This window comes from Lepus europaeus, chromosome 2 (assembly GCF_033115175.1).
Source record: "Lepus europaeus isolate LE1 chromosome 2, mLepTim1.pri, whole genome shotgun sequence".
Lineage (NCBI taxonomy): Eukaryota > Metazoa > Chordata > Mammalia > Lagomorpha > Leporidae > Lepus > Lepus europaeus.
Window position 1 is genome coordinate 68,235,602 of NC_084828.1, and position 20,319 is coordinate 68,255,920.

Below are 20,319 nucleotides of genomic sequence, written 5' to 3' on the forward strand. Positions count from 1 at the left end.
GTCCTGATAAACCCATCCTAAACTGAAAGTCCCGTAGGGGAAAAAGGGCTTGAAGATACCTAATATACTGAATAATGTGGCTGAACCACACAATACTCTGCAGGATGTCAGTTGTTTCTCCTCCTGGATTCTGGGGCTGTCTGGGAGGTGGGGCTCAACATTGTACTGCATGTCACCAGCCCAGGAAAAGATTAAAACTCAAGATTAGAAAGTACGGTTCCCACGGAATGAATTTCACTTTTGCACCATCTTCATGTTGAAAGATCCCAAGTGGAACCGTCGAAAGCCACACCCATCTGCATTGGGGTTAGCATTATTCTGGATGTGTCCACCAGGGTGTTTCTGCCTGAGAAGAGCATTTCACTCGGTAGACTGACTAAAGCGGATTGCTACCCCCAAGGCAGGCTGGCCTCATTCAGTCTGCCGGAGGCCTGACGAAATGGAAGGCTGAGGGAGAGAAGCTTCTCTCTGCCTGAAGGTCTGTAAGCTGGGACACTGGTCTTCTGCCTTTGAACTTGGACTGGGACTTACCTTATCGATTTTGTTGATTTGTAGACCTTCAGCTAGCAGATCACGGGGCTTAGCTGCCACAATCACGTAGGAGAGATTACCAGTATTAGTCTCTTAAATTTCTAACCCCTCAGACCTTCTTTCTGTCCTTGAGCCTTCCCAGTTTCCAGCTTTCTCTGGAAGCTGCTGTAGCACTTGCTATATTCCCTCTTTTACTTTGGATGAGGTTTGTTTTCTTGGATGCACATACGACTCTCTGATAGAACCTTATTTGTCATGTTAACTGCCTGTTTCTCCTCACTCCAATGTAAGCTCTGTCAATTCAGGAAAAATCTCTGTGACTGTATCACAATCAATTATAATAGTGCTTAGCATAAAGGAAGCTCTTAAAATCTTGTTTAATATTGGATAAATTTACATCACCATTTCAGGTATATGGAACTAAGGTGAATAAGTAATCTTTTAAAAAGAAAAGCTTATTGAACAAAGCTGTTAATATGCCTTTACATGGTGATTCTATTTGCTCTTAGTTTGACAACACAGGCCTTGTATTTATATGGATTCTCTCTCTTTTCTTTTTTTTGTACTAGCGCTTCATTAGCAAACTTAGAATTCTTTGTATTCACTTGGAATAGTAATTAGGAGGGCTTACCTAGTTTGTTAACTGCCATTGGCAAAATAAATCTATTAACAATTAGGGTAATTAAGCATACTAAGACTCCATGAAATAACACCTGGAATTGAAAAAAAAACAAAAAACAAAGTGAGTGTTCTCAACAATTTCTCATAGCATATTCTACATTTAGCAATGTAGCCTAAGTCAGGTTGTAGCCTGTTGAAGATGCTCAAGGCAGGGAGGAAACTGGAGGCAAGTACAAGAAAAGTACTCTGGGATGTCCATCTTATTGTACATACTGAACCCATGTTTTAAATCAAACCGAAATCAGGACCGGGGCTTCTGTCTTGGGGGTTTACTCTCTTGCTTTGCTCATTCTAAGAGAAGCCAGCTACCATATTGTGAGCTGACCTCTGTGCAGACTCAAGTAAGAAGGCACTGAAGGAGGGTTCTGGCCCTTCGTCCTACTACCTGCAGAGGGATGAATCCTCTCAACAATCAGATATCTGTGTTTGGAAGCAGATTTTTCCAGCCCTGGTTGAGTCTTGTGATGTCGGCTTCCCCCATTTATGCTTGACTAGATGTTTAGGGCAGAAACCGACCCACAGGCACCCAGCTAATCTACATCCAGATTTCTGACCTGCAGAATCTGAGATCAGTTTCTTGTTCAGAGCAGCTACACTGTGGCTGGCATTGTGGCGCAAAGGGTTAAATGGCTGTTTGCAACACTGACATGGCATATTGGAGTGCTGGTTCTAGTCCTGGCTGCTCTGTTCCAACCCAGGTTCCTGCTAGTGCACCTAGGGGGTCAGTAGAAATTGCTTTTAGTACTTGGTCCCCTGCCACCTACACAGGAGACTAGGAAGCTCCTGACTTTGCCCTGGTCCAGTCTTAGCTGGATTGAACCAGTAGATGGAAAATATCTGTCTCTCCCTCTCTTTCTCTCTCTCTACACCCACCCTCCGTTTGCCCTGCCTTTCAAATAAATAAATCTTAGAAAAATAAGACAGTTAAATTTTGAAGCAATTTATTACATAGCCGTAGATAACTCACGTGTAATATTTTAATTATTTTTATTCCTCTGTCATGTTTCTGATGCTACTGTTATTTCACTCTTCTGTTTCCGGTTCATACCGGTATCAATTTGTTTTGTATGCTGAATATGTGCTTCATGATCTTACTAAATCCACTTTCTGGTTCTAGTAGTTATTTGTATTCATGTGAAGCAAACTCTATCTTTCCGCTTGTTTCCCTGGGTAGGCATTGAGTACTGTGGGAGGCAGAGATATTTGCCTTTTTCCCAGATTTAGGGGAAAATATTCAGTATTTTATTATTATGTGTCATGTGAGCTTTAGGTTGTTTTTTTTTAAAATAAATATCTTTTACATAATTTAAATAATAAAGTAATGGCAGAGAGAGAGAAATGTTAATCACCCTAATTTGATCAATATTTATTGTATATATGTGTTGCAATGTCACACTGTGCCCCGTAAATATGGACGAATATTGTTTATCAAAGATGTTTTTAAAATGCCAGCTATCAGATTAAGGCTATTTCACAGAAAGGTTTTCTTTTCCTGATTCATAAATGGGCATAAATTTTGTCAAATGCTTTGTCAGCATCTGCTGAGAGTGATGTACATTTTCTCCTTTATTGTGGTAGTGCACGGAGCTGTGCTGTTTGTTTTTGAATGCGAAATTAATGTTGCATGTTGGATAAAATCTACTTGATCATAGTGTGTTATCTTTTACACCAAAATTTGGATTTTATTGACTAAATATTTATTTTTTATTTTTTAACTTTTATTTAATGAATATAAATTTCCAGTGTACAGCTTATGGATTACCATGGCTTCCCCCTCCCATAACTTCCCTCCCACCCACAACCCTCCCCTCTCCCGCTCCCTCTCCCCTTCCAGTTGCATCAAGATTCATTTTCAATTTTCTTTATATACAGAAGATCAATTTAGTATAAAGATTTCAACAGTTTGCACCTACATAGAAACACAAAGTGAAACATCCTGTTTGAGTACTAGTTATAGCATTAAATCACAATGTACAGCACATTAAGGACAGGGATCCCACATGAGGATCTCTGTGGGATCTCATGTGACTAAATATTTTTAAACTATTCTTCTAAAAATTAATTATTAATTTTTTTCTACTTGACAGGTGCAGAGACAAAGAGATCACTCTTCCATCCACGGTTTCATTCCCCAAATGGCCGCAACCACTGAGGGAGGGACACACCAAAGCCAGGGGCCAAGAACTCGATCTGCATCCCCTGTGTGGCTGACAGGAGCCTAAGCACACTAGAACCATCACCAGAAGCCTCCCAGGGTGCATTAGCAGGAAGCTAGATCAGAAGTAGAGTAGCCAGAAATCAAACCCAGGCCCTGGGATATAGGAAATGGGCATCCCAAGTGGCAGCTTAACCAACTGTACCATCATATCCAGCCCTTGAATAAATATTTAATGATTTTTGCATGATGTTTTATCAATAGTTTATTTTTCTGATAATATATTTACTGGCTTTTGGTATCAGACCAAGCCAGCCACATAAAATAAGTAAGGCAGTATTCCATCCTTTTCCATTTTGTGGAATAATTTGTATATAGATAGTGCTATTTATCTTTTAAATGTTTGGTAGAACTCATCAGTCAAGCTATCTGGGATTTTAATTTTCTCTGTGTGAATATTTAATTTATATGCCTAATTTCTTTAACAGATATAGGATTATTCAAAATTTCTGTTCCTGTGTCAGTTAGACCTTTATTTCCTCCATGATTTTAGCCATTTCATCTAAAGTGTTAAAGTTCTTGACAAAAAATTGTGCATATTTTACACTAATTATTGATAAAAATATAATTTGTAGTTACATTCTCTTTAATGCTGATACTGGTAATTTGTTCTTTTCTCTCATTTTTTTTTAAAAAGATTGATCATTTTGTTTTGAGATAATTGTACAGTCATATATAGTTTTAATAAATAACACAAAGAGATCATGTATATCATTAATTTCATAGATGGTAATATCTTCCAAAATGCTAGAATATGATAACCAGGATATTGACACTCTCATGGTTATGACCGTTCTATAACATAAATATTCTTCCTACTGCCCTTGTGTAGTCACATCCAGTTCTGTCCTGCCACCATCCCCCTTTAAGTACCAACAACCAATAATCAGTTCTTCATTTCTTTTTTTTTTAAAGATGTTATTTATTTACTTGAAAGTCAGAGTTACACAGAGAGGAGAGGCAGAGAGAGAGAAGTCTTCCATCTACTGGTTCACTCCCCAGATGGCCGCAACGGCCAGAGCTGAGCCTATCTGAAGCCAGGAGCCAGGAGCTTCTTCCGGGTCTCCCACATGGGTGCAGGGGTCCAAGGACTTGAGTCATCTTCTATGGCTTTTCCAGGCCATAGCAGAGAGCTGGATCAGAAGTAGAGCAGCCGAACTTGAACTGGTGCCCATATGGGATGCTGCCACCCGCCCCTTAGCACTACTTTTTGATAAGACTATTAATTATAGAAAGTTATAGGAAGGGGTGTTAAATTCTCCAATGATAAATTGGCTTTACTTCATATATCTTCCCGCTCTTGTTTAGAATATATGAATATATAATTGAATTTTTCTTTTTCAGTGTCCAGTCTGCCATCAAGTTCATGAAAAATTTCCATTTCAGTCATTATACTTTTCATTTTTAGAATTTTTCCATAATTGTTTGAATTTCTTCACCAAAGTATTCTATGTTCTCATTTCTTATGTCTATTTTTCCTTTAAATTCTAGAAAATGTTTTAATAGCTCTGTTGGTTCCAACATATTTGTCTTCTCTATGTTTTGTTTAAATAATTTTATCTCTCAATTATAGGCCACATTTCATGCTTTTTCATATTCATCGTAATATTTTACTTTAGGTTGTACATGATGGATGCTACATTGTTGAATCTTTATTAAGTTTTTTCTGGTAAAGAGTTTCAAGTTTTGTGTTAGGCTGTTAATTTCCTGGAAGATCACTATATTATACCAGTCATCATTCTTGTCTCAGAGTGGTCTGGAGTAAATATACAACATGGTCTCCTAGGGTCACAACCTAACCCATGTTGTTAGGTGAGGTTCATGCACTGTGACTGGTAGATGTCAGGAGCCTGGAACTAGATCCAGGTCTCCCACCTTTGGGTGGCAGGGGCCCAAGCACTCAGGGCATCTTCCTCTGATTTCCCAGGCACGTTAGCAGGAAGCTGGATTTGCAGTGGAGCAGCCAGGGCTCATATGTAATGCTCAATCAACTGTACCACAACACCAGCCCCATAGTAATTTCTTTCTACACATTCTGCCATTTATGGTACCCTGTCCCATAAATTTAAATCGTTTCAGTAGTCCTAAACCCTGATTTCATTTTCTTCTACTCAGTGAGATTACTATACTCTGATATTCACTTCTCTCTACCAGATTTTGGAAGAGAGATCAGAATGAATATGAATTCACCTCCTATGTTTCTATTTTCTCAAGCATATAACCTATAACTGTGCAACATTCCTTTCCTGGTACTCAAAATCCACTGTGGGCCCAGTGCTGTGGCAAAGCAGGTAAAGCTGACGCCTGCAGTGCCAGCATCCCATATGGGCACCGGTTCGAGTCTCTGCTGCTCCACTTCTGATCCAGCTCTCTGCTATGGCCTGGAAAGCAGTAAAAGATGGCCCAAGTCCTTGGGCACCTGCACCCACATGGGAGACCTGGAGGAAACTTCTGGCTCCTGGCTTTGGATCAGTGCAGCTCCAGCTGTTGCCACCATCTAGGGTGTGAATCAGTGGGTGGAAGACCTCTCCCTCTCTCTGCTTCTGCATCTCTGTAATTCCGCCTTTCAAATAGATAAATAAATGATTCTTCAAAAAAATCCACTGCTTCATATATTTTCACCTTTGTTATAGCTATTTTACTGAAGAAACTGAGTTTGATATCCTTTATTCATCATAGCCTGGGCCAGAATTCCACATGCTTGAGGTTTTCTAAAAGTTCGTAAAGTGTACCCTAGTGCATTCTAGATTGAAGATAATTAAAGCAGTTTAACATTCAGGAAGTGGGCATGTAGTATAATATAATAGGCTTACTTAATCTCATTACAAATCTGTAAAGTCAAAACCAAAATTCTCCAATTATGCATATGAGCATCTGACTCACTGTAACTTACCCGAAGTTACGTTACTGGTGAGTAGTATAGACACGATTTCAAAGGCAGCATGCCTTTGAAGTTAGTATTTTTAACCCTCTACTATATTGCCTGTCTGTAATAACTAAGTTAGTTATAGAGTTCAGCTAAATTAAATTAAGCAGGGTATATGACTGTTTTTCTCAAGTAAAAGGGAAGACATTTCCAAAATGATTTTACTGACTAAAGTTTTAAAGCAGGGCTACCTGGAATAACATCATCCTCATCACTGCATTAGTCAGTCTTTTGGTATTTTCACTAAATACCTAAGAGTGCCTTAGGAAGATGGAAGGTTGATTTCTGTGTACAGTGTGGATGTTCACAGTCTAAGATTGAGTAGCCCCAGTAGTCTGGCATCTGATTGATGTTGGCAATGGCAGAGCACATAGAGCAATGATCACATGGCAAGCAAAGAAGTAGAGGGAGAGAGGAAGCGTGCTCAAGTTATGCAACCAACCCTCTCGATACCTACCTTCCAAAGGCAAGACCCCACTGGTCAAAACACCTCCCACCAGGCCAGCTTCCCAGAAGCCATAATTAGATTAATTCTCCATTCTTAATTCATTAACATTAATCTATTAACTATTATAAGACTTTGAGGTTTAAATGTCAACATGAGTTTTGGGAGCCCAATCTTGTACAAACTATTAACAACCATTATCATCTCACCATCAGCATCATTATTACTTCTATTTATTGTACATTTAATATATACTAAATAGTGTCCTAAGAAGTGAGTGGCACTGACACTTAAGGTAAGGTGGAATTAAATAAATTGAGGGTCACATGGAAAAATAGTAGCTGAGGTGAAAATTTCAGAACCTAAATGCCGTGTTCATCACCACAATGATCAACATGCATGATGATGGTATTGATCGTGATAATTAAGGCATGTGTAACTAGACTAAAAAGAAAAAGGAAGTTGTGTGATAATACATCATCTTGGTTTTAAAAACAGCTTAATTCTTAGATTATTATTTAATAAGAAACATAGCAATCACCCTGACACTCTTTTACTTACATTTGGCATTTATATAAAAATATAATGTAATGAAATCATCCATTGTCCTGTGATGCCTGCATAGGAAATGTCTTACAGGGCTCCTAGTAATTCTCCTGACTTGTGACTCAGCAGAGGGAGAGTCATGCCCAGTATGTTATGCTAAGAGTTTGGGGTTGCTGTCTTAGAGATAACTTTATCTGGCAATTAAAATATGATGGTTCTGGCCGGCGCCACGGCTCAATAGGCTAATCCTCTGCCTTGCGGCGCCGGCACACTGGGTTCTAGTCCTGGTCGGGGCACCGATCCTGTCCCGGTTGCCCCTCTTCCAGGCCAGCTCTCTGCTGGGGCCAGGGAGTGCAGTGGAGGATGGCCCAGGTCCTTGGGCCCTGCACCCCATGGGAGACCAGGAGAAGCACCTGGCTCCTGGCTTCAGATCAGCGTGATGCGCCGGCCGCAGTGCACCAGCCGCGGCAGCCATTGGAGGGTGAACCAACGGCAAAAGGAAGACCTTTCTCTCTGTCTCTCTCTCTCACTGTCCACTCTGCCTGTCAAAAAAAATATGATGGTTCCTAGTGTTACTAAATATAGGCAATAGAGGAATTTATTACAGAAGGCAAAAGAGCCAATAATAGGTAGAGTTTGTCTTCACTTGAGTATTATATTTTAAAATTAATTTTTATTTGAATAAAAATGAGGGCATCTATTAAGGGCATAGTTTGTTTGGATACTATTCTGGATGACTTACAAGTTTCAATTCATTTCATCATAATAAACCTACTTTTAGGAGTATGAAGGAATTTAGGAAGTCCTAAGCTAGAATGGGGAAGGGGAGAGTCGTCAGTCTTTCCTCCTTTCCCCAATCTTGCCATTATAGCTGAAACTCTCCGCCATGCCTGGGCAAGTTGTACTACCTCACCACAAAAATATATTTTAAGTACACAGCAACGATTTTATCAAATAGCCAAACAAGAAAATACAGCTTTCTTTACTTGGTATTTTTCCCTCTCGGATCCAAGAGAAAGGTCAGAGTAGGCGAGCAGAAGGGCCATGTTTATGTTAGGCATCCCTTTCATTTCACTCCAGACCATTATGAATGCCCAGCGCCAGCTGAACCCATGACCAAGTCGAGACAAAAGAGGGCTCATTAATAGGAAGACCAGAAGTCTAAAAGACAAAACAATTTTTAAAAAGTTATTTTTTGTCACAGAAATTTGTTTCCTTCTGCACTATTTCAATGTATTTCCCGAGTCACTGCTAACTGTCAAAGAAATGAACCGACATACGCTATTGGTCTGGCACCAAAGGAAAGTAGAAGGTGTTTCACCTAGAGGGACATGCCAAGACAATGGCATTTTTCTCTTTGTTTCTCATACTAGGTGAGCAGTAGTAGGGCCATTCCACATCATCCTTGAAGAGCGCTTCTTCAAGTGCAACAACAACAAAAACAAAAGGATATGTTTTCTAGATATATTTTAGATCCCAAAAAGAACAAAAATAATCTAGCAAATTATAAGTGAGAAAAAAAGTCCCCTCCTCTATTTTTCTTCATAGATTTTAATCTTATTGAATCTGTCCAATATCTGTTTTTCTTCATTCAGTAACATATCATTCCTACACTTTTCAACAAATTTACTTGATAGTTTGGAACTCATTTCCATTTAATTAGCACTAGTGACATAGTGTTATCCATTCAACTGATTTTCCTGGATGAAAATAGACTGTTATAACTCGATTGTTGGGATTAAAGAACTGTGATTGAAGTTACGGTGATTTCTCCTACAAGTGTCATCTCTAATGTGGCACAGGCAGGCACTTTGCTGGCCTTAACCACAAATTTCTTTAAGCACAAATCACATTTACAAAAAGAAGTTTTCTGCGCTTTTTAAAAATTGATTTTGAACTCTAACTTTAATTCAAAATTGCTTGTTATGTAATGCTAAGCAAAAACACAAGATCAGATTTCTGTGTATGATAGGTGTTTAGCTTCATGAAACCTCATAGAAAAAGAAACACTGGATAAAATATGCCAAGTATTTACAGTGGTTACCTCTAGGTGTTAAAATTATGAAATATATTTTCTTTCTTTCTATTTTTTTCAAAAAACTTTACAAAGTATTTACATTGCTTTAAAATTCAGTTAAAAATTTGAAAATATATTATGCATTAATTTGTTGATGATTCCTGGAGAAGTTTGAGTCAATTGTTCAATCATGGATAGGAAACCTTTTTATTATTTAACAGATCTTAACCTCCTATAAATACAAGAATTCAAATGGTACTCTTACCTTAAAACAATCAATGTGAAGTATATATTTATTGAATAATATATGTCAGAAAATGATATATATAAATACGTATGTGCAGGGATTAGAAGTCCAGTGAAAGAAAACACCATGAGAAAAGCAACAAATGATAAACAATTCCAGAATCTGCATTTTTCAGGAAAAAATTTAAGTATAGTTAATTATAATGTTCATTGCAAGACTTACCCATATTACATACTGTGCCATTCATTAATAAGGAAAAAAGATGAATAAGGCATTTATCAACACTCAAGGTACTTAAAATTTGGTACGAAGAGAGAAGCACTAAGGCATTAAAAGAACCCCGTTCTCTCATTAAGCTTATGGGGGATAATTGACAAATAGAAACTATGTATATTTAAGTTGTACAAACTTACATTTTGTTATACATATATAGTATAAAATGATGGCCACAATCTCAAGCTAGTTAATATATCCACCACCTCATATACTTAGTTTTGTGTGTGTGTGTCTGTGTGTGCGCCCGCGTGCATGTTAGGAGAACATATTATCCCCTTTTATCAACTTCCAAACATACAATACAATATTGTTAACTAAAGTCACCATCATGTTATATATCAGCTCTCCAAAGCTTATTCATCTTACCTAACTAAAGCATTGTTTCTTGCTTTTTATGTAGTTTTTACCCGACAACCACCATTCTCTGTACTTCTTCAAGGCTGAGAATTTTGGAGTCACATGTAAGTAAGATTATGTAATATTTGTTTTTCTGCCTTATTTCACTTGGTATAATGTTCTCCTGGTTCACCCATGTTGTTGCAAATGGCAAGATATTCTTTTCCAAAGATAATATTCTGTTTCTCTGATATACACATATATGCTGGACAATTCCTGAATCTATGCATACAGGCGCAAACACATTATCTATCTATCTATCTATCTATCTATCTATCTATCTATCTATCTATCTACCTACCTACCTATCATATCACATGTTTTCTTCATCCATTCTTCTGTTAACAGACATTTGGGTTGATTCCATAATTTGGTTATTATCAATAGTGTTACAATAACATGAAGTGCAGATATTTCTCTGATATACTGATTTAATTTCTTTTGGATAATTACCCAGTAATGAGACTGATGGGTCATATGGTAGGTCCTTTTTTGTTTTTTAGGAACTTTCATACTGTTTTCTATAGTAAATGTGTATCAATTGAGATTCTCTCCAACAGTATGCAAGCGTCCCCTCTTCTCCAGTTTCTTGCTAACACTTACTGCCTTTTTTCTTTCTGATAGCAGTCATTCTCATAGGTGTAAGGTGACATCTCATTGCAGTTTTGATTGCATTTCCCTAATGTTTAGCAATGTTGAGTATCTTCATATACCCATTGGCCACTGATATGTCATCTTTTGAGAAATGTGTTCTGAGATTCTTTACTCATTTTTAATTGGATTATTTGATTTTTATTGTCATTGAGTTATGTGAGTTCCTTGTGCATTTTGGATATTAACCCCTTGTCAGATTTATGGTTTGAAAACATTCACTTTTATGTATCCTACTTATCTAGCTTTGCTTATTTCCCTGTGATTTATGGATCATATCCAAAAATCATTGCAAAATCACTGTTAGAAAGCTGCTTCCTATATCAAAATTCTTGGGTTTGATTTCTAGTTCTGGCTCCTGACTCCAGATTCCTACCAAGGCAGACCCTTAGAGGCAGCTGTGATATCTCAAGTAATTAAATTCCTGCCACTCAAGTTCCCAGCTTCCAGCTCTAGCCCCAGTGTTGGCCATTATGGGCATTTGGGGAGTGAACCAGTAGATGGGATCACGTTTGTCCGTCTCTGCCTCTTTGTCTCTCTCAAAAAAAAGCATTTTATCTTTGTTTTCCTCTAATTTTACAATTTTGTGTCCTATTAAGTCTTTATTTAATTTTGAGTTGATTTTTTTATGTGACGTGAAATAAGGTCTATTTTATTCTTTTGAATGTGGATATTCATATTTCCTAATACCAATTACTTGGAGACTAGCCTTTGCCTATCATATATTTTGGAATCTTTGTCAAAGGGCAGTTGATTTTAAATGCTTGGATAAATTTTGGGGCTTTTTATTCCATTGTATTGGTCTATGTGTTGTATGTGTTTATGTGTTTTTATGCTGTTGTATGGATTTTGATTACTGTAACTTTGTAATTTTTTGTAATATATTTTATTTTATTTTTTAACAGACATCCAGATTTATTATTGATGATTAAGAAGCACGGGAGAGTGAAGCCCTCATGAGTGGAGGGCCCACCGCTTGTCTAAGGGCCCATGGGGATGTATTTGATCCCACAGCTGTCCGGGATGAGCCGCTTCTCAGCCACCATGTCTTCAAATTCATCTGCATTAAACTTGGTAAAGCCCCACTTCTTTGAGATGTGTTATCTTCTGGTGGCCAGGGAACTTGAACTTGGCCCTGCGTGGGGCCTCAACCACATGTTCCTTGTTCTGCAGCTCGGTGCCGATGGACATGATGGCAATGTGAACTCTGGCTGCTGTGCCTTTGGGGCTTTCCAAAAGCACCCCACATACCTGTCTGCAGCCTGTCAGCACCGGCACAGGGCAACATCTTGTTGATTTGGATGACCTGGAAGGGGTGGAGCCGCACTCGGATATGAAAGCCACATCATCTTTGCCAGAGCTTTTTATCAGGTATTTGCTGTCACAAAATGGGGAGCCTCCAGGGCCTCAGCAGACAGCTGCTCATATTCATGACACCATGGGGCCACTCAGTGGAAACTCATCCACTTTGGCTTCTTCCAGCCCAGATCAAAGATACGATCTTGGCCTCGGGGACACCTCAGCAGAAACAAGACTTAGGGTACGGCTTGTTCTTACAATATCAGTAACTGCAGAAAGAAAAAAACAAACTTCAGATTTGGTGTGCTTCACACGTGAGCTCACCAGGCGCTATTCAGTGCTGCCACCAGGCCGGGCAGTGCCCCATGGCGACACCAGGGTCTTTGGTGGCGTGCTGAAGGAAAAAGAGGTAATATATTTTAAAATCAGGAAGTGTAATATCTACAGCTTTGCTCTTCTTCTTCTTCTTCTTTTTTAAGATTTTATTTATTTATTTACTTGAGAGGTAGAGTTACTGAGAGAAGGAGAGATAGAAAGGCCATCCATCTGCTGGTTAACTCCCCAAATGGCTGCAACAACTGGAGCTGAGCCAATCCGAAGCCAGGAGCCAGGAGCTTCTTGTGGGTCTGTCACGTGGGTGCAGGGGCCCAAGCACTTGGACCATCTTTACTGCTTTCCCCGGGCCATAAGAAGAGAGATGGATTGGAAGAGGAGCAGCCAGGACATGAACAGGTGCCCATATAGGATGCTGATGACGCAGGTGGAGGCTTAGCCCACTATGCCACACTGCTGGCCTCTGCTCTTTTTTGATAATTTTGTTTTGGCTTCAGGATCTAATATGAATTTTAGAATTTTTTTCTGTAAAGAATGTCATTGAGATTTTGCTAAAGATTGCATGAAATCTGTAGATTATTTTGGGTAGCATGAAGACTTTCATAATAATTCTAAGACATGAATAAAGGATGTCTTCCCATTTATTTGTATCTTGCTCAGTGTATTTTGTGTGTTTTACATTTTTTAGTGTACAAATCAGCATAACTGCATTTAAGGTGAGTCTCTCCTATACAAAGTGCATTTTGGAGTTTTTTTTTTTCTGTTTTTTTTGTTTTGTTTTGTTTTGTTTGTTTGTTTTTTTTGACAGGCAGAGTGGACAGTGAGAGAGAGAGACAGAGAGAAAGGTCTTCCTTTTGACGTTGGTTCACCCTCCAATGGCCGCCGCGGTAGCGCGCTGCGGCCGGCGCACCGCGCTGTTCCGATGGCAGGAGCCAGGTGCTTCTCCTGGTCTCCCATGAGGTGCAGGACCCAAGGACTTGGGCCATCCTCCACTGCACTCCCTAGCCACAACAGAGAGCTGGCCTGGAAGAGGGGCAACCGGGACAGGATCGGTGCCCCAACCGGGACTAGAACCCGGTGTGCCGGTGCCGCAAGGCGGAGGATTAGCCTGTTGAGCCACGGCGCCGGCCAACATTTTGGAGTTTTTAAAAATCTAGTTACCTCTCTATGTTCTTTGATGGGAGTCTATCGTCCATTTACTTTTAAAGTGGTTTTGGGTAGGTCAGTACTACTTATTCTTATTATAGTTACAGCATTCTATTTAAAGCTGATAATATCTTAACTTCATTTGCAGAAGAAAATCTACATTTTACTTTTGTATCACATATTCTAGGTCATCAATGCCAGATTTTACTTCTTTCTTTTGTGGTGATAGTGTTCTTAGTAAATTGTTGTTAATTTACATATAATGTTAAACACCGGTTATGTGCCACCGTTACAGTTCTTCAATGGTCTGTATCTGCCTTTATGTCTGCCTTTAGTGGTGAGGTTTAGACCTTCACATATTTTCACATTGTTTATTTGTATTTTTCTTTTCAACTTGAAGAATTCTCTTTAGCATTTCCTGTAAGGCAGATTTAGTGGGGTAAGCTCTCCAATTTTGTTAACTTGAGAAAATATTAATCTCTCCTTTATTCTTAAGGGACAATTTTTCTAGAATTTTTGGACTTCATGAATCAAGATGCCTCTTTTTCCAGATATGGGATGCTTTCAGCCACTATTTCTTTAAATAAGCCTTCGATTCCTTTCCCTCTCTTCTCTTTATTAACTTCCCTTCTTGTATATACAAGCTCACTTGAGGATGTCCTGTAGGCCCTTTGTGCTTTTTTAATTCTTTCACTCTTTTTTTTTTTTTTTTCATTTTGGTCCTCTAACTGGCTAATTTCAAAGGACCTGTTGTTGAGGTTGCTTTTCTCCTTTGCGTAATGAAGTTTGTTCTTAAAAATCTTGAATTTTTCATACGTCATTGTATTCCTCAGCTGCAGAATTTGTTTCTTTTTTATGACTTCTATATGTTCATTAAGCTTCTCATTTATTCATGTATGATTTTCCTGATTCATTTCATTGTGTTTTCTTTCGCTTTTTAAAAGGTTATTAATAAACATGCCTGTACAAGTGCTTCAGTCTAGGGGAATTCTATATCATTCCCAAAGCTCGTGTTCTTATCAGCCATAGGCAGAGCAACTTAAATAAAAGGGTGTTCAGTGGATGGGCATTTGAAGTGATTAAGATACCATTGTAGATACACATATCCCCGATCAGAGTGCCTGAGTACTCCCAATTCCTGCTTCCTGCTAATGCACACTTTTGGGAGGCACAGGTGATGGCTCAAGTAGTTGGATAGTTGCCTCCCATGTGGGAGACCTGGATTAAATTCTGAACTGATTTAAACCTGTTCAAGCTCCAGCTATTGTAGGCATTGTGGGGAATGAATTAGCAGATGAGAAATCTCTGTCTGCCTGTCTCTGTGTCTCTCTTCCTGACAAATAAGTACTTTTTAGAGAAGGATCAATATTGATCATATTTTGGTGGTGTGAATATGGAAAATAATTTTTAAATTTACACTTTCTTCCTTTCTATGTATTTTATGTCTTTAATTTCTGCATTTTTATAATAAAATAAATAGAAAGAACTAAAAAGTCATATGAATGCTATTTGAATTCTAGTTAGGATCAACATAAAAAGTCTAAGAAATATTATTTTGTATTGTGAAAAATATTTTTTTACTAAAAATTCGTTTAGTACTCAGACTATAAACTAGCATTCCTTTGTTTTAACATGTGCAGCCATTTAAAGACTTTTATTTTTTAATTTAAATATTTAATAATTTTAATGTTTTTTCATAGTCAATTCACATGTATATTAAATATGCTATTTTTCTTGAAAACAAGACAATTAATGTAACAAGATATGTGATTCCCAATAAAGACCATAAATTGAAGAAAATGGATATATTGCCATGGTATAATTCAGAGAAGACAATACTATATACCAAATACCTATATACTGATTTCCATATATAAGGGAAAGCATGTGACATTTGTCTTTCTAGCATAATGATTTGTAGTTCCATTTTGTTGCGAATGTCAAGACTTCATTATTACTTATAGCTGAGTGACATTCCTTTATGTGTATATATCACATTTTGATATGATCAACTGATGACCAGGTAAAGAAAATGGATGATCATATTTTAACTTCTGTTATCTTCTGGTGTTTAACTAATGCATCCCACACAAACTTGTAGGAAAACTCACTAAGACATATTTTATGACAAGTGTGTAATTTTTATACTTTTCCTTCTTTTGACTTCATTATTAAAAAAAAAAACCTCAAGTGTTGAAACATGTGCATAATCCTCTCCCCAAAAAGTCCCTCAAAGCACTGTACACATTATCCATACATTAACAAGATCAGTAAATGCTGAGAAGGATATTTCAGTCAAGCGAATGATGACTGTGAGCCACAATAGCATTTGATCAGTTAAAAAACTTCTCCTAGTGGAAAAAATGCCTCTGAACACTCCAAATCAGTCTTTTTAATTAGCTAAGCCAAAAATATTGAGGCGCTGTCAAGGTGCTTTCATACCTAAAATTAATCAGAGAAATCTGATGCGGATGAAATCGTATTCTCTTAGGAATCAGTTTCCTTTGAGTTTGAGGTGGGTGAGAGACCAACACCCGAGCTCCAAACCCATCCAGTAGATGTGTGCATGTACTTGCACACGTTTCTGTGTGTGTACACACAATATCATGTAGGCACACTAAAACAGAGCCTGTGAATATTTTTTAAAGTCTCTTTCCTTCATTTGTTGATCATGACTTGTGCTAATAAACTAGTTGTTTTGAGAAGCAATGATTACAATGTTACCTATATATAAGTATCACCTGGGACGAGCTTTTAAAAATTAGAAGCCCTTCGATCTCACCATCAAGATTTTGATTTTCAGAGATCTGACATCCACATTTTTATTGACCAATAAGAAACTGGAGAAAAGAAAACAACTAACTGGCTGGACATTTGGGGGAGGTCAATTTTCCAAGAATAAAATATTGTGCTGTCTGGCAGGAGGTAGTTTTTGTTTGGGGATATCTTTTTAACAAGGTGATACATAAATAGAAACATGAACAAAGTGAGGAAGTCACTTTTGCCAGTGTGTGTGGGGAAGTTCCTTCTAAGAGCGGAAGCACAAGGACACAGAGCTGAATAGGGTAATATATTTAGCTTGCTCGAGGAGTGGCAAGGTGATCAGTGTGGCTCAAGCAGAGTGGGTGAGGATGAGGGTGGCAGAAATGAATAAAAATTGTATCATGGGGACAAATTACAGAATGTTACCATTAAAATAACTTTGATCTATAGCTAATAGGATGGGTGCCAGGAACTCAATCTGGGTATCCAACTATTTGAGCCATAATTTGCTGTCCCAGGATGCATATTTTCAGGAAGTTGGAGTCAGAGCCAGAGCAAGGAATTGAATCCAAATACTCCCAGGTACAATGGTGTCCTAGCAGGCATCTTAACTACTAGGCCAAATGTCTTCCCCTGGCCATACTGTCTTTTATAATACTATCAATCTTATTCGAGTGTCCTGGCTTAATCTTAATTTGCTTTATGTAGCATCTCCTCATCATCCTTGAAATATTGACCTTTAAGTTTTTTTGCATTAATTTCCATTTTAAAAAATATTGCACTACAATACGATTTATCTCAATTACTTTATGTACTGATGCCTCTTAAATTTCATGCCTGAGGTGACTGCTTCACTTCTCTTATCTTAATCCTGACCCTGTCTGTCAAGCATGGATTTTAGATTGGAAATTGCAGAGTAGATGGTCAAAGGCTTGAAGAGTTAGGGGGAAAAAGACCAATGTGAATTCAGGTGAGATTACAAATTGTACAGGCCAAAGAGTTTTTATGAAGAGTTGTTAGTGTGTCTGTACCTATAACTGTAATAGTATTGCTTCCCATGTATGAAACAAAGTAAAAATATTCTAGCCACTCACTCGAGAAGCAGTGCTTCAACTCCTGGTTTAAAACTTGTAGAATTTAAAAAAAGCCCCATAATGGTCAGGGTGAATATTCCAGACATTCCAACTAGTTCACCTATTTTTAAAAGGAGATAAACACAAAATATTAATATGAACAACAGCACAACATTTACAAGATTAAAATATCAAATATCTGCTAGTATGGTGACTTTATAGAGAGACTACCTCACTTGGCAACAACTGGAAAATATTGCATATTATTACCACCACCCATTGTTCTTTTTCACCCTTGAATTTACCTCCAACTATACAGTAAAGTCTATAATGACCCTGTACAGCTTCGACACAGATCACTGGCAACATATGGAGCTAATAAATACTTCATGTCTGCTAATGAGGCTGGAACACTCTTACAGGTCGGATAGTTTTGGGGAGCTCATCAGAGTTGAAATGGAAATGACCTGATGAGTTCTGAATGGAACAGATCCCAACATACGCCTTTGGCCTGGGTGATAGTAGAAGATAGAAACAGTTTGATACTGTGAGAGGACTAAGGAAGTTTGGCCAGAAGCGAGCGACTCAACACAGATCTACTCCCCCAGCATTATTTTGGTTTAATGAACTCACTGTGGGGGACAAAAAGCATAATAAAGTATGACCTATTTGAGAAATTTTTAAAAATATATTTATTCTACTTGAAAGGCAGAGTGGTGGTGGGGGGAAGGCAGAGAGGGAGAGATGAGAGAGAGAGAGAGAGAGAGAGAGAGAGATATCCATCCACTCGTTCACTACTCAAATGCCCAGGACAGTCTGGAGTAGGCCAGGCTGAAGTGAAGATCAAGGAACTCCATCCAGGTCTCCCAAGTGAGACTGTAGGGCTCCAACCTCTTAAGCCATCATCTTCCACCTCCCAGTGTGCCTGAGCTGGAAGCTTGTCTGGAAGAGGAGAAGCCAGGACTTAAACTGGCACTTTGAAGTGGGATATAGGTGTCCCAAGTGGCAGCTTAACCCACTGCACCACAACATCTACCTCTGTGGAATATTCTTAAAAGTAGCTCCATCAGAGTTGTTTCTCCCTTAAGCCTATGAAAGTGGCATATTATCCCTATGGGAAAATTCAAAAACTATGGTACAATATAGAGATTAGTGTTTGAAAAAAAGAACACCTATACTTCCATTGATAAGAATTCAGGTACAATTTTTTAAAACTTTTAAATTATTTGTTAGGCAGAGAGATACAGAGAAAAAAAGCTACCATATGATATGAGTTATCAAGAAAAATATATTTCATAGCCAAATGGACAAAAAATAATTATGAGTACAAAAGTATTTAAATAACAACTTATATGTTTGCTTTATAAGAAACATAAAGTTTTACTTCCCAAAATGGAATATATATCCCTTGTATATACCTATAGATTATTAATAGAAATGAACTAAAATAGAACTTTAAATAAATCTCCAAACATAGCCAACATTGGTGCAATTAAATTTTAACTATAAAAGCAAGGTTTTAAATACTCATTTTGGCTTTACATTTTAAAAAAAAAATTATTTAATTTATTAGAAAAAGTTACAGAGAGAGGTAGAGACAGAGAGAAAAAAAGGTTTTCCATCCACTGATCACTCCCCAAATAGCTACAATGGCTGGAGCTGCGCTAATTCAAAGCCAGGAGCCAGGAGCCTCCTCTAGGTCTCCCATGTGGGTACAGGGGCCCAAGGACTTGGGCCATCCTCCACTGCTTTACCAGGCCACAGCAGAGAGCTGGATTGGAAGTGGAGCCGCTGGGTCTCAAACCGGTGCCCATATGAGATGCTGGCTCTGCAGGCAATAACTCTACCCGCTATACCACAGCGTCATCTCCCCATATTATTTTGAATCTGTCAATATCATTTAATTTTTGGCATTGGCCTCTCACTTACAAATATAAAAGATGAGGTATAGAAGGGAAAAGATGAGACTTATATAATTGACATCATCACCAAAAACTGTTGACATCCACAATTGAATCAGTTTTGAACTTAGAATTCCAAACAAGAAACTTGCAATAAAATATGACCAAATTCCATACATGACTTGAGAGCCTACAAGAAAGAGGAACAGATAGAAAATTGTTAATAGAACCTACTTGCTCTTAGTTTTAAGTGGACTCTGAGTCAACCTGTCTTTTTTCATTATCTTTAAACTTAGTTCATTTCTTCAGTGGACTTCGGAGTGTAGGTATCCATTAGACGTATTGACTTTAATTCCTTTGGATATATACCCAGAAGTGTAATTGTTGGATCATATGATAATTCTATTTTTAGTTTTCTGAGGAGCCTTCATTCTTTTTTCCATAATGGCTGTACAACTTTTCATTCCCATCAACAATATACAGGAATTTCCTGTTTTTGGCATGCTCAGCATCTTATCTATCATCTTTCTGATAAGAAAACCAGTCTAACAGCTGTTATATGATATCTTATTGTGGTTTTGATTTGCATTTCCCTAATGTTTAATGATGCTGAATATTTTTTCATGTGTTTGTTGGCTATTTTGGATGTTTGCTTTTGAGAAATATTTTTTCAGTCCTTTGTTCATTTAAAACATTTGTTATTTGCTTCTAAGATACAGGATCAACCTAAGTGTCCATCAGTGAGGGAATGGATAAAGAAAATGTGGTGTATACATACACAATGGAATGTTAGTTAACTTTTCAAAATGCAATAACATGGGTGAAACTAGAGGGCACACACTAAGTGAAATAGGCCAGGCACAAAAGGAAAAA

At 37.9% G+C, this 20,319-nt stretch overlaps 1 protein-coding gene and 1 pseudogene across 1 annotated transcript in view; both read right to left on the reverse strand.

The window, feature by feature from the left end:
* SLC9C1 (solute carrier family 9 member C1) overlaps window positions 1–20,319 on the reverse strand; it is a 113,647-nt gene that overhangs the window by 67,963 nt on the left and 25,365 nt on the right. The window contains exons 6-10 of the mRNA XM_062180986.1: window positions 19,475–19,636; window positions 17,567–17,666; window positions 9,627–9,770; window positions 8,331–8,505; window positions 1,163–1,244 (exon numbers count right to left, since the gene is read on the reverse strand). Coding sequence (XP_062036970.1) covers window positions 1,163–1,244; window positions 8,331–8,505; window positions 9,627–9,770; window positions 17,567–17,666; window positions 19,475–19,636 — 663 coding nt within the window. The remainder of the gene's footprint in view (window positions 1–1,162; window positions 1,245–8,330; window positions 8,506–9,626; window positions 9,771–17,566; window positions 17,667–19,474; window positions 19,637–20,319) is intronic.
* LOC133748093 (large ribosomal subunit protein uL16-like) lies at window positions 11,886–12,492 on the reverse strand (annotated as a pseudogene).